At 47.1% G+C, this 12,909-nt stretch overlaps 1 protein-coding gene across 3 annotated transcripts in view; it reads right to left on the bottom strand.

Annotated features, from left to right (window-relative positions):
• MYH14 (myosin heavy chain 14) overlaps positions 1–12,909 on the bottom strand; it is a 91,956-nt gene that overhangs the window by 52,506 nt on the left and 26,541 nt on the right. For all 3 annotated transcript variants that reach the window (XM_061173733.1, XM_061173734.1, XM_061173735.1), the window contains 6 exons: positions 9,933–10,028; positions 7,534–7,652; positions 6,127–6,279; positions 5,764–5,937; positions 5,280–5,453; positions 3,108–3,222 (listed from right to left, as the gene is read on the bottom strand). In XM_061173733.1, coding sequence (XP_061029716.1) covers positions 3,108–3,222; positions 5,280–5,453; positions 5,764–5,937; positions 6,127–6,279; positions 7,534–7,652; positions 9,933–10,028 — 831 coding nt within the window. The remainder of the gene's footprint in view (positions 1–3,107; positions 3,223–5,279; positions 5,454–5,763; positions 5,938–6,126; positions 6,280–7,533; positions 7,653–9,932; positions 10,029–12,909) is intronic.

Genomic DNA, 12,909 nt, shown 5'->3' with positions numbered 1-12,909 from the left:
CCCTGGTCCCTGACCCTTCTTTTCCATTTTCCTTATCAGCAAATGATGATGATGAAGATAGCAAATGCTTCCTTAGCACTTATTCTCTGCCAGGCACTGCTCAAAGCACTTGACATACATCAGCTTATTTATAAGCCTATAAAAATCGTTCCCATTTTATAGACGAGGAAACTGAGGCACAGAGAGGGAAAAGGGCGATAACCACAGCTGCATTTTCAGGAACTTGAAACAGTGTCGCATTAAAAATGTAATGAAGTCTGGCTTTATTACGATATTTGAAATAAGGCAATATTTAAAATAAGGCAAAAAATTAAAAATACATAGATAAAAAGAAATGAAAAAACATACAATAAAATAAGGCAAACTGCCTCCATAGTCACCATTTTCCCAGAAAGGCCTGATTTCATGATAATTTTTTTCCCTATTGTCATTGGATGCTGTCACTTCAACTAGTGAGAAATACGCACTCCTTTGTCTCAAATTCTATGTACTGAATCATTCCCAGTTTCTCAAGGACCTGCAGCTGGGGCAGAATCTGATGGCCTGCAATCCCCAATCATGAGGGTTATCAGGGTCAACTAGATAACTCGCTCTGAGGGCAGTGCCTGGCACACAGTGGGGGCTCAGATATGGCATTTTTCCTCCCCAGGTTCAAGTCTCCCTCCTACCGCCATGCTCCTAGTTATTATCAAAAGGATAATTATCATTTATTAAGTTCTTATAGCACAGGTAAGAGCAGAGGCTCTGGGTTCAAATCCCAGCTCTGTCCCTTACTGGCTGTGTGACCACAGGCAGGTGACTTAACCTCTCTGTGCTTCCATGTCCTCATCTGTATAACAGGGGTAAGAGTACTAACAGCTGCCTGATTAGGTTGTTCGGAGGATTCCATGTGTTAATAATGGTAAAAGGGCTTTGCACAGTGCACAGCACATAGTATGGGTTCAATTAATGCCAGCTGATACTATCACAATTGTTTGTACTTTTACATGCGGTTTAGTTAGAAAAAGGCCTTGTGCTGTTACAAAGAGTCTGGAAACTGCTAAGGGAGCCAACAAGGGGTGTGGACGGGAAAGAAGAGGGAAAGATCTCTGTACGGCAAGGAAAGGGGACAGACGTTCAAAACCAGGTTACCGGTCCAAAGGGCCCACCCTCCTTGTCTGGCAAATCTCACCCGTTGATGCACAGCAACACCCACCCCCTGACGGAGAAATGGCACAGCCGTGCCTCCCTGAAGATCCTGGGGGCGACGGTGGGAAGGAGCCAAGGAAAGAGAACTGCTGCAAGCCCCCGTGTTCTGGGTGGGGGTGAGGACAGATGGGGGGAGAGGCAGGGAGATGGGATGGGAGATGCAAAGGGAGCAGCATGAGAAGAGGCAAGAAGAAAAAAGAAGAAAGGGTTATTAGTCAACAGCACAGAGCAAAGCAGGAGGAGAAACCTGATCCTGGCCATGAACTTTTAAAGCCAGGAAGACTGTCCTGTTCAGCTTTATGTTGACTAGTGAGGGCATCAATGTTGGTTGAAAGGGCAAATGTCCTCTGAGAATTTAATACCCGGGGGTAAAAAACCTCTCTCCCTAGAGGTTGAGTCTTTATCTGTTTTATTAGGTATCCCGTTTTGCCCTGGCCGCCAGGAAGCTCAAGGACTAACTCAAGGCTCCCACCCAGCTTGTTGTGTTTGCCTCTCTGAAGAGAGCTTGTCTCATTTGCCTTTTCCGCTGGGCTGCCAGGATGTTGGGTACCCAACTCTGGGCTGTCAGGATGCCCGAAAGCAAAGCCAACTCTGGGCTCAGGGCAGCTGTAGTAGAGACTGATGCAGAAATGGCCCCAATCCCCCACACCTCTCTGTGACTTGCAGCTTCTTGAATCTGGGCTGGCCTTGTGACTTGCTTTGTTCAGGAGAATTGTGGAGGAAAGAATACTGTGCAGGGTTCCAGTCTGGGACTCAAGAGGCTTTGCCACTTCTACTTTCTCTCTTGGAACACTCTGAGAGCCAAGCATATACAGGGTGGAGCATGTGAAGGATTAGGGGGAACATCATGTGCCCATGAACGTGGCACAAATTTTAAAGAAGTTGATGGGGAAGATTTTCAGTCTGAAGGAGATGATTCTCGGAAGAATCTGGTTCTGTTACTGAACATCAAACAATGCTTTTCAATCCCTCTTGTATAAACTATATGATACTAACATCAAATTTCTCTGTCTAAAATCAGCTCACCATATCAAGGTGTGCTATGCCCTTTCGCTCTGTGAGTTTGTTTTGGGAATGACTCATCTTGCTTATTTTGTTCTCTTGTCTAATTGCATGGGCTGGCGCTTCTACTACTATGCTTTTCACTTCAATAAAAGATTAAGGCAAACTGACAGATTCTGGAAACCCAGAATCAGGAAACCAAGATGCTGGTTCTGTCAGTTTTATAAAATCATCTCTCAAACCTCCTCTAAGGATGGAGGGCAAGAATGGACAGGGCTTGCTGGTCTGAAAGTGTCAGTCTGAAAAGACTGATGGCCAAACTCACATGGGCCTTGTTGGAGCAGGAAAACTCCAAAACTATACCTCGGTTTTTGCTCCTTTTTTTCTTCCCTGAATCCCTGAAGGGAACTTAGGGAGAGATCAACGAAAGCAAAGCCTAAAAGTTGACTAAACTGTAAATACTGCCCTTCTGAGTTCTCTTGTTGTTATTAATTCTTTTTCAGTCGAATCTCTTGATTTTTTTTTTTTTTTAGGGATTATATGCCATCTACAATTAATAACTTCGTTGCTTCCTTTTGAATATTCATATACTTATTTCTTTTTCTGGTCTGATTGCATAAACTATTATCGCCAAAACAGTGTTTCACAGCAGTGCTGACAGTGGGCATCCTTGTCTTGTTTCTGATTAAGGAGGGGTGTTTTATCATTGAGTGTGATGCTGGTTTGAGATATCAATCAATCAATCACTAATTGGAATCACTACTGTAAGGCTGTCTGGCCTACTGGCACCAGTTCTGCCTCTGAGCAGACAACTCAGGTTCAGAACTCAGACTCTGGAACAAAAGTGTTCACACTGTGAGTTGGGAGAAGGGATGCACAGAGCTCCAGGGACAGGGCCTGGGGAAGCGGGTCCTTACCGTCTTTCCAGATCTCTGCCGTTAGCCGGTCTGTGCTCTGGTGAAGCAAGGCTGCGACACTGTCATTCAGAGGGTCCATGTTTTTCATCAGCCACTCATTGGCCTTGTAGTCAACCTGAATGAAATTGGGCAGAGGAGGTGGTGGGATGGTGGGTTGACCAGCACTGCTGATTTCCCAAGGAGCCTCCCAGAAGCTCTGAGATTCCCAGCTCTGGGGCTCACCACTCAGGAGAGAGCACTGGTGGACACCTTGTGCCCGTATCCTGAACTGCACCCACCCGCAAGCATGGTCCCTCTCCCTTTCTGTATTTCCCTTAAGAGGACTCTGCCCACCTCCAGGACCTCATCCACCAACACTTCTTTCCTTATTCATTTAGCCACTCTGGTCCTCAAACGTGCAAGCTCGTTTCCACCTCAGGATTGTGACCCCTGCCGTTCCCGCCACCTGTGATTCCCTCTCCGTGGATTTTCACATGGCCAGCTCCCTTCCACGGAGTCACAGTTTTGACCACCATGATTCCCTGCACGCGTTCCCCCCACCAGACGGTGGCTCCCAGAGGCCAGGGCCTGAGTCTGACTCACAGCCAGCAGAGGATTGGGCACACAGGAAATCTTAGCAAATGTTTGGAAAACAACTGAGTTCTAGAACAGAACACATGGGTCTCCTACCCCCCAGCCTTTGTGTATGCCTGTTCCCTCCACCCGTTCTTTTCTGGCTACGGGTTACTCATCATTTATTTTATTATTATTTTTAAAAATATTATTTATTTATTTGGCTGCACCAGGTCTTGGTCGTGGCATGCAGGCTCTAGTTCCCTGAGCGGGGATCGAACCCGGGCCCCCCGCATTGGGAGCATGGAGTCTTACCCACTGGACCACAAGGGAAGTCCCTACTCATCATTTAGACCAGGGATTGGCAAACAATGGCCCACAGGTCAAATCCACTTCCTTTTATAAATAAAGTTTTAGGGACCTCCCTGGTGGTCCAGTGGTTAAGAATCCGCCTTCCAATGCAGGGGACGCAGGCTCAATCCCTGGTTGGGGAACTAGGATCCCACGTGTCGCGGGCCAAGTAAGCCCGCCCGCCACAATAAAGAGGCCGCACAGGGTGCGGCAACTGAGACCCGACGCCGCCAAAAATAAATAAATAGGACTCCCCTGGTGGCGCAGTGGTTAAGACTTCGCCTGCCAATGCAGGGGACACGGGTTTGAGCCCTGGTCCAGGAAGATCCCACATGCCGCGGCGCAACTAAGCCCGTGTGCCACAACTACTGAGCCTGCGCTCTAGAGCCCGCCAGCCACAACTACTGAGCCCGCACGCCACGACGCCTGTGCGCTTAGAGCCCGTGCTCTGCAACAAGAGAAGCCATTGCAATGAGAAGCCCGCGCACCACAACGAAAAGCAGACCCCGCTTGCCGCAACTAGAGAAAGCCCGCGCGCAGCAACAAAGACCCAACGCAGCCAAAAATAAATAAATAAATTTAAATAAATAAATAAATATTTTTTAAAATAATAAAATAAATAAAGTTTTATTGGAATACGGCCTTCATTTATGTGTGAACTTGTGGCTTCTTTCGTGCTCTCATGGCAGAATTGAGTAGTTGTGCCAGAGACTGGCCCACAGAACTGAAACTATTCACAGAAAATGTTTGCTGACCCTTGATTTAGAGTTTAGATCAAGCATCACTCTCCTCTGTGAGACCTTCCCTGGGATTCCTCCTCTGGACTTTGACACTATCCATAGCTGGCCCCATTAAAGCACTTATCGGCCTTATATCCCGATGGTCTGTTTTCATCTCCCTCCCAGATAAGGAATTTTGTGAGGACAGAATCATATCTGACGTGGGTCCCCAGCTTTGCTCAGCACAGGGCTGAGCCCACAAAAGGCATATGTTGGCCAAATGAGTGAATAAAATGCACCTAATTCTCCAGTTCACCAGTTCTCTGATGAACTCCTATCCATCTCTCGAAACCCACTGCATATATCCCCTCCTTGAGGAAGCCTTTGCTGACTTCATCAGACAGAGTCCTCACTCCTCCATGGGCTTTCCTACCCTTGGCCTGGCTGTGACTTGTCCCAGTGGACACCAGGTGGCCCCTGCTTTCCCTCTGCACCCTCCCTTCATCCTCACTCCCACCCACAGCCCCCAAGGCTGGCCCCTGCTCCCTACCTTGCCCGCATAATGCAGGACGCTGAAGTCGGCCTGATCCCGCAGAGTCCTTGGCCGCTGGAATTTGGGGTGACCACCCTGCTCTTGGGCCACCTTCTCCACAAAGGACTTGTCTGTGGCCTTCGGGAACCAGCACTCCTCATCCAGCAGAGCCAGGAGCCCAGGGGGGTTGGCCTGACCATTAACAGAGGAGGGCAGAAGAGTTAAGTCAGATCCCCAAATACTGGACGCTTAGGTTGCTGCTAATTTTTAGTTCTTGTGCCACTTGGGACCTACGAGCAAACACGAGAACAACCGTTATAGCGATCGATTAGCCCTTTGATTCGAGCCACGCCCTGTGGCAGGCATGTTCTGGGTTCTAATCATCCAGCAGCCACACAGATCTATGCCGTTTTCCCCATTTAACCGATGGAGAGGCCTGAGGCCGGGTGGGGTGAGGAGCTGGACCAAGGTCATGCGGAGGGTGGAGCAGCCGTGGGCTCACCGGCCGCTCGATGAGGTCGATGCAGGGCTGCAGGTCGAGGCCGAAGTCGAGGAAGGTCCAGGGGATGCCCTCGCGCTGGTACTCCTCCTGCTCCAGGACAAACATGGTGTGGTTGAAGAGCTGCTGCAGCTTCTCGTTGGTGTAGTTGATGCAGAGTTGCTCGAAGGAGTTCAGCTGTGGGGAGGAGGGACACATGAAAGAGGGGTACAGGGACCCGGAGGGGGTGGGAACCCGGGGGGGAACAGGGACCCATAGAGAGGGGGGCAGAGACCCAGGGAGGGGGGGACAGGGACCCAGAGAGAGGGGGGACAGGGCCAGCGTGATGCAGCCCTCCCAGCCCCCAGCCAGGCACAAAGTGCAGACCTGGAAGATCTCAAAGCCGGCGATGTCCAGGATGCCCAGGAAGGAGGCGCCTTGGCGGGGGCTACGGTCCAGGGCTCGGTTGAGGCGCAGGACCAGCCAGCGGAAGAGGCGCTCGTAGGTGGCCTTGGCCAGGGCCTCCAGCGCAAAGTCAGCCTGCAGGTCAGGGCACACAGTGAGGGCCCAGCCTGCACATCAGTGCCCCCCGACCCCGCCCTGCCGGCAAGGAGACACTGGGTGTGGACGGAGCCCCATCATGGTTCATCAAGAGCAGTGACATTAACAACAGCAGATCATTAGTGACGCCCTACTGTGCGTCGGGCACTGTGTGAAGTGCTTGGGGGCACATTAGTTCATGAATATTCCACCCAACCCTCGAACCAATTTCCACGGCAGGACAGGTAAGAGGGTGGAATCTGGAGACCAACACCTAGATTGGAATCCTAGCTCTGCTACTTAGAGGCTGTGTGACCTCAGGCATGTGAATAAACCTCTCTGTGCCTCAGTGTCTTCATCTGTAAAATGGATCCTATCAATAGTACCTTGAATGAGAGCAGAATCCAGGTCAGTGTGATCCCCAATCTCATATCCCTCACTGTGCCTTCTCTGTCCTAGCACCTCGAGAGCCCAGCCTGGGGTCAGGGAGAGGCCTCTGCCCCAAAACTGGAATTCTGAAAACATCTAGTCTGTGTTCACCTCTCTCCACCCCCACTGCCACCACCCTTATCTGTGCTGCTATCATCGCTTGCCTGGACTATGGCAGCGGCCTCCTTGTGTCTCATTGCTTCCACTGGGGCCCCCTGGACCCAATTCTCCACACAGTAGACAGGGGAATCTTTATAAAGACAAACTGAACCAAGTTATTCCCTGGCTTAAATCCTCACTGGCCTCCTGCTGCACTCTGCATAAAACTCACCTCCTTATTGTGGCTCCTAAGACCTCGTGTGATCTGTCCCCTTCCAACCTCTCTGACTGCAGCTTCTACCACCCTCTCCCCCACTGTCTAGCCTCACTGATCTCCTTAATGTTCCCAACTTGCCAAGCCTGTTCCAGCCCCAGGGCCTTTACACATGCCATTCCCTTTGTCTTGAACCATCCAAGTCTCAACTCAAATGTCGCCTCTTCCGAGAAGACTTTCCCCGAGCACCCCAATCCCCTCCTTTGAAGAAAGCACCCGTTTCTTCTTTTATTATCTGATTCCCTACTACAGCCTGAGCTCCCTGAGGGCGTGGTCTTTGTTTCCATGACTGCCTTTATTCTAGCACCTAGACCAGAGTCGGTAACTGAACAGACACTCAGCAAGTTTGTTGAGTGAGCGAGAAAACACGGGCATAAGCTGCTTAAAAACCCAGGGCCCTCCGTGCGCCCGCCTGCCGCCAGCCTTGCCCGCCTGCCGCCAGCCTTGCCCACCTGTTCCTTGGTCTGTGCTTTCTGCACGTAGTCCCGGCCAACTTTGATGCGGGGGGTGAGCAGGGCGCGGGAGAAATCTGTCACCCCCAGGCCCAGGAGGCGGCAGAGCTTCTGCGCAGCTGAGGGCGAGAGGCACCAAGATGCGGTCAGCACTGGGAGGTGGGGACGGTGCAGACTGGGGGAGGGGGGAGAGGGTGTCACCCCCCACTGCTGGTGGAACACCAGCCTTTCCCCGCTAGAGGCGTTACGGGTCCTAAAGTTGTGTGCATTCTCCAGCCCAATAATTCTCCTCCTGGAACCCTAAGTTGGCAAAAATAATTCTGGATGTGGGCAAAGGCTAGCCTAGGAGGATGTTCATCACAGCATTGTTTACAATGGAGAAAACCAGGAAGCAACCTGAATGTCCAACAGCTAGGGGTTGGTTAGAGAGTCAGGGTGCATCCATTTGAACAAATGTTCTGCAGTCACTAAATATTATTATTATAAATAATAATTATTTATAACATTATTATTACTAATTAATAATATAAGCATTATAAATAATTATTATTTAATACATAATTAGTATTATAAATTATTACACGGTACACTTAAGATGTGTACATTTCATGATTTGTATGTTTCCCTTCAAGTCCGTGAAAGAACTGTAAACAAATATTGGACACCAGTAAATGATACACAGGCTGAAGGGTCTATACCAATATCTGCGATTTTGAAGTGCGCCAGAAAAGGAGATGGATGAACAGAGGATGGAAAGATATTCGATAAAGCAAGTGTAGTAAAATGTCAGGGGTAGAATCTTGGTGGTGGATCTGGGTGTTCGGTATAAAATTCTTTGAACTTTTCTGTATGTTGGAAAATGTCTCAATAAAATGCTGGGGGAAAACTCTTGGAATAAGAGTTCAGTGAGGTGGCCAAACCTAAAAGAAATCTTTAAAAATTCATTGCTCTTCCCTATTTTTGTAGGAAAAAAAAAAATTGCCAAAATGTGAATAGCTGTTTTGGCAGAACATGGAGGAAGGGCTGTGTGGGCAGGTGTATTTCTTCTTTCGCCTCTGAATTAAAATGATCATTAAGAAGTGTTTTTGAGCCTCTATCACTTGCGTCACAGGAAGATAGTTACTACAAATACTCAGCTCCAGCAAAAGAGAAAAACACTGAGGAGGAGACACATTAAAATGTCAACAGTGGTTATTTCTGAGAGGTGATGAGGATTTAAATCAATCTCTCTCTCTCTCTGTCTCTCCCTCTGATGCAATTGCAATTTCTAATTCTTCTACAGTGATTTGGCATTATATGGGAATATATAAAAACTGAAAAAACAGCATGGAGTACTATGCTGCCAGTAACAGGGTGACTTAACAGGGTTCTAAGCCCTTGGTGTGTACTTTGCCAGCCGGTGGAGCCTGGGGGCTGCTTCTCCGATTAATGTTTGCAAATGCAGAAAATGAAATACACGGGATTCCAAAGGAGATTAATTATACTGACATACAGTTCTCCTCACAGAACCCAGGTGAAGAAACCCCAGTAGAGTTCTGGTTAATAACCTTGAAAAGTTACCCCCATTGCTTTAAGGGGGGGGGAAAAAGCAGGTTTCATAACAGTTTATAAGGTCTGACTCCAATTTTGTAAATCAAATGAATGAGTGAGTATGTATGGCACACCTGCTGGCTGTGTGAACCTGGCCCCCAGATGTCACAGGGATAGCTCAGATCAGTGACATCGTGAGAGATGCCCCTTCCTTCATATGTTCTGTGTTGTACAGCTTTTGAAAATAGCCCATAGGGTTTCATAATCAGGACAGAAAGCTCTTCCCATCTCAAGGGGAAGGCGGTGTGAAGCACAATTCCATTTCTGTGATAATTATTTCCACATTGATACAGACGTAGAACAACAAAGCCCAGAGAGAAATGCCCCCAAAAATGTTAGCAGTAATTATGGGTAATTTCCCTGCCTTTATACTTCCCTGTCTTGCCATATTTTCTTCCCCATTCAGATTGTATTATTTTATAATAATAAAGAAGCAGAGCTATTTCCATTTTGATAAAAAAAGGAATATCAACTATACTTCTGCTGAAAGGCAAAAAAAAAAAAAAGTATATATATGCAGAGCACAGAGGCCAGGAGGAGATATGCCCAGTGCTAATGGTGGTTTTCTGGGAGGGGCTGGGATGATGGAGGGTCCTGCTGTCCGCGCCCCTTTCCACCTTGGCACACTGGTGTTGTTCAAATTTTCAGCGGAGCTCACACTTTTTATAATCAAGAAAAGAGTGGACGGTGTTATTTTGGTAAAGATTCAGCAAAGGGCAGGAAATCAGGGTGGTCCTGGGTGGGAGGCGGGTCTGGCTGGGAGGGAGGATGCTCTGTACGTGGGTGGGTAGCAGGCCATGTGGTGGTACCTGTGTTGTCAGGCATGGAGGCTTGATCGGTGTTCCGTTCTTTCTTCAGGACAATGTTGCCAAACTGGAGAACGGCCGAGACCATCCGCAGCATGGCTAAGGGGCAGCAGAGACACAGATCAGCGAGGCTCAGGGTCCTGACACGTGGTCTGAACTAGTCCCTTAGAAATCTAGCTTAAACAAGGACCTACTGTATAGCACAGGGAACTATACTCAATATCTTGTAATAACCTATAATGGAAAAGAATCAGAAAAAGAATAGATATATGTATATATATGTATAACTGAATCACTTTGCTGTACACCTGAAACTAATACAACATTGTACATTAACTATACTTCAATTAAAAAAATAAAATAATTAAAAAAAGAAATCTAGCTTAAAAACCTTATGTCAAATTTTACCACCACCTGACACCAAGCAGGTCTTAAATACATGAACGGATAAATGAATTCTGTATTTTATTCTATTTTTTTATTTTTTGGCCACACTGCGTGGCATGAGAGATCTCAGTTCCCTGACCAGGGATTGAACCCGCACCCCCTGCAGTGGAAGAGCGGAGTCGTAACCACTGGACCGCCAGGGAAGTTCCTGAATTCTGTATTTTATATTCAAAGTTTGCTTTAACACCATTCGGTGTCTGTTCATGTCCATTTTATAGAGCAATGCATAGAAGATTTAAAAGGACTTAGAGAAATGAATGAGGAAGATTTCTAAAATATCGAGCAAAAAATTTGAGGTGCAGAATGGCAACCACTATCTATGCAAAAAAAAAAAAAGGCAGAAAATGTCAAGGTCAGTCAATTTTCCTTATTCTTGGTAATTATGTTCTATAGGGTCACCTGAAACACTGAATTATCGAATGTGAACAAATGCTCCTATGGGGGAATACAGGTTTGGTTCCTGGGAGCCTCTGGTCACATTTTCATCAACTGATCAATGCATCACCTTGGTTTATGTGTGTTTCTGTTTAAAGACACCTTATCTGATGGGAATGTAAACTGGTGCATCACTATGTAAAACAGTATGGAGGTTCCTCAAAAAACTAAAAATAGAATTGCAGCAATCCCACTCCTGGGCATATACCCAGACAAAACTCTAATTCGAAAAGATACAAGCACCCCTATGTTCACAGCAGCACTATTTACAATAGCCAAGACATGGAAGCAACCTAAATGTCCATTGACAGATGACTGGATAAAGAAAATGTGGTACATATATACAATGGAATACTACTCAGCCATAAAAAAGAATGAAATAATGCCATTTGCAGCAACATGGATGGACCTAGAGATTATCATACTAAGCGAAGTAGGTCAGAAAAAGAAAGACAAATATCATATGATATCACTTATATGTGGAATCTAAAATACGACACAAATGAGCATATCAATGAAATTGAAACGGACTCACAGACACGGAGAACAGACTTGTGGTTGCCAAGGGGTAGGGGGGTAGGGGAGGGAAGGAGTGGGAGTTTGGGATTAGCAGATGCAAACTAGTGTGTATAGGATGGATAAACAACAAGGTCCTACTGTATAGCACAGGGAACAGTCTTCAATATCCTGTGATAAACCATAATGGAAAGGAATATGAAAAAGAATACACACACACACATATATATATAACCGAGTCACTTTGGTATGCAGCAGAAATTAACACAACATTGTAAATCAACTATACTTCAATAAAATTTTTTTAAAAGACATCTTATCTGATATATAGCATTGATTCACATTGAACTCACAAGCAACATTCACTATAGCTGGAGTCTGAAGGAAGCTCTTCTCACACACGTATTTTCTCTGTAAAGCACATCACAGCCTTCCTGCTCTTAGGGACACCGGACAGCACTAAGCACTACATTTAGGGGGACATTTCAGACAGTGAAATCACCAACCAAAAAGCACCCCAAAAGTGAAAAGCGTGGCACTCAACAGACTGTAGAAAGGACAGTGGTTTACAGTGTGGGCTGGAACAAGAAGGCAGAATGTCACCCCGTGAGACTTCAGTTGGGTGCACACTGGGCAACTCAAAACTTTCACTCCTCTATGAATGACCGCAATGACCACAAAAGCACCAGGAGTGTTGGTTTGGGGGTTACGAATAAATGTCGTGTGTAGGTGAATTCTCCAACTGGGACACCGTAAAAGAAGATCGATCATATTAATATTTGCACGTCTGCGCAAAGCGTCTAGAAATGTCGCCGTGAGTGGGCAATGCTGCCCCCTAGAGGACGTCTCGGGAACGTGCAGGGGGTGGTTAGCATAGGGATGGGGGCCACCCTGGCAACGTTTCTGGATGCCACAGAGACTGGGCAGGTGGGGACCAGAGGAGATGTCCTTCTGTATCACAAAGAGTTGCCCACATTCCGTTTGATCGCGAAACAAACGTCCCAGAGGACATTCACGTCTGTGAAATCATGGTTTGGAATGCTCTGAGACTAATCCCAGCTGTTTTATGTATACACACAAAAGTGTTTTGTGTTTGGTTTTAATACACAGTGCATTTTCCAGGAGGGTAGTCACTGAGGAATCCAGAGGGAAGGCTGGTCTTGGTTTTGTTCAGAACTTTATCAAGATTTGGTCATCGTGTCAAAGCCTCCTTGTCTCCACCCGCAAAGCTGCCCTCCACTTGGAGTGGACCATATAACACGCCTACATCGGGCTGGGCTCGTGTCTGCTGCTTTCGTGGTGATGCTTCAGACCAGCGCCAACACCCAGCTACCTCATCCACGTTCCTCCTTGAATAGTCTTCACGATTTACGGATTGAAAAGGACACTGATCTATTTTCACTTACTCCGTGCCAGGTCCTGTTCCAAACACTCACAAATGACCTCATGTCACCTTCGGAACAACTCACTGAGCCAAATCCTGCAATAGCATCTTGCGATGGGAAACAGTAAAACCCCCATTCGACAGACAGGGAAACCGAGGCACATTCGGGTAATCAACTTACCCAAGATCATCCAGCTC

This window comes from Eubalaena glacialis, chromosome 18 (assembly GCF_028564815.1).
Source record: "Eubalaena glacialis isolate mEubGla1 chromosome 18, mEubGla1.1.hap2.+ XY, whole genome shotgun sequence".
Taxonomy (NCBI): domain Eukaryota; kingdom Metazoa; phylum Chordata; class Mammalia; order Artiodactyla; family Balaenidae; genus Eubalaena; species Eubalaena glacialis.
The sequence above is the reverse complement of the archived record's forward strand: the minus strand, read 5'-3'. Positions and strand labels throughout refer to the sequence as shown.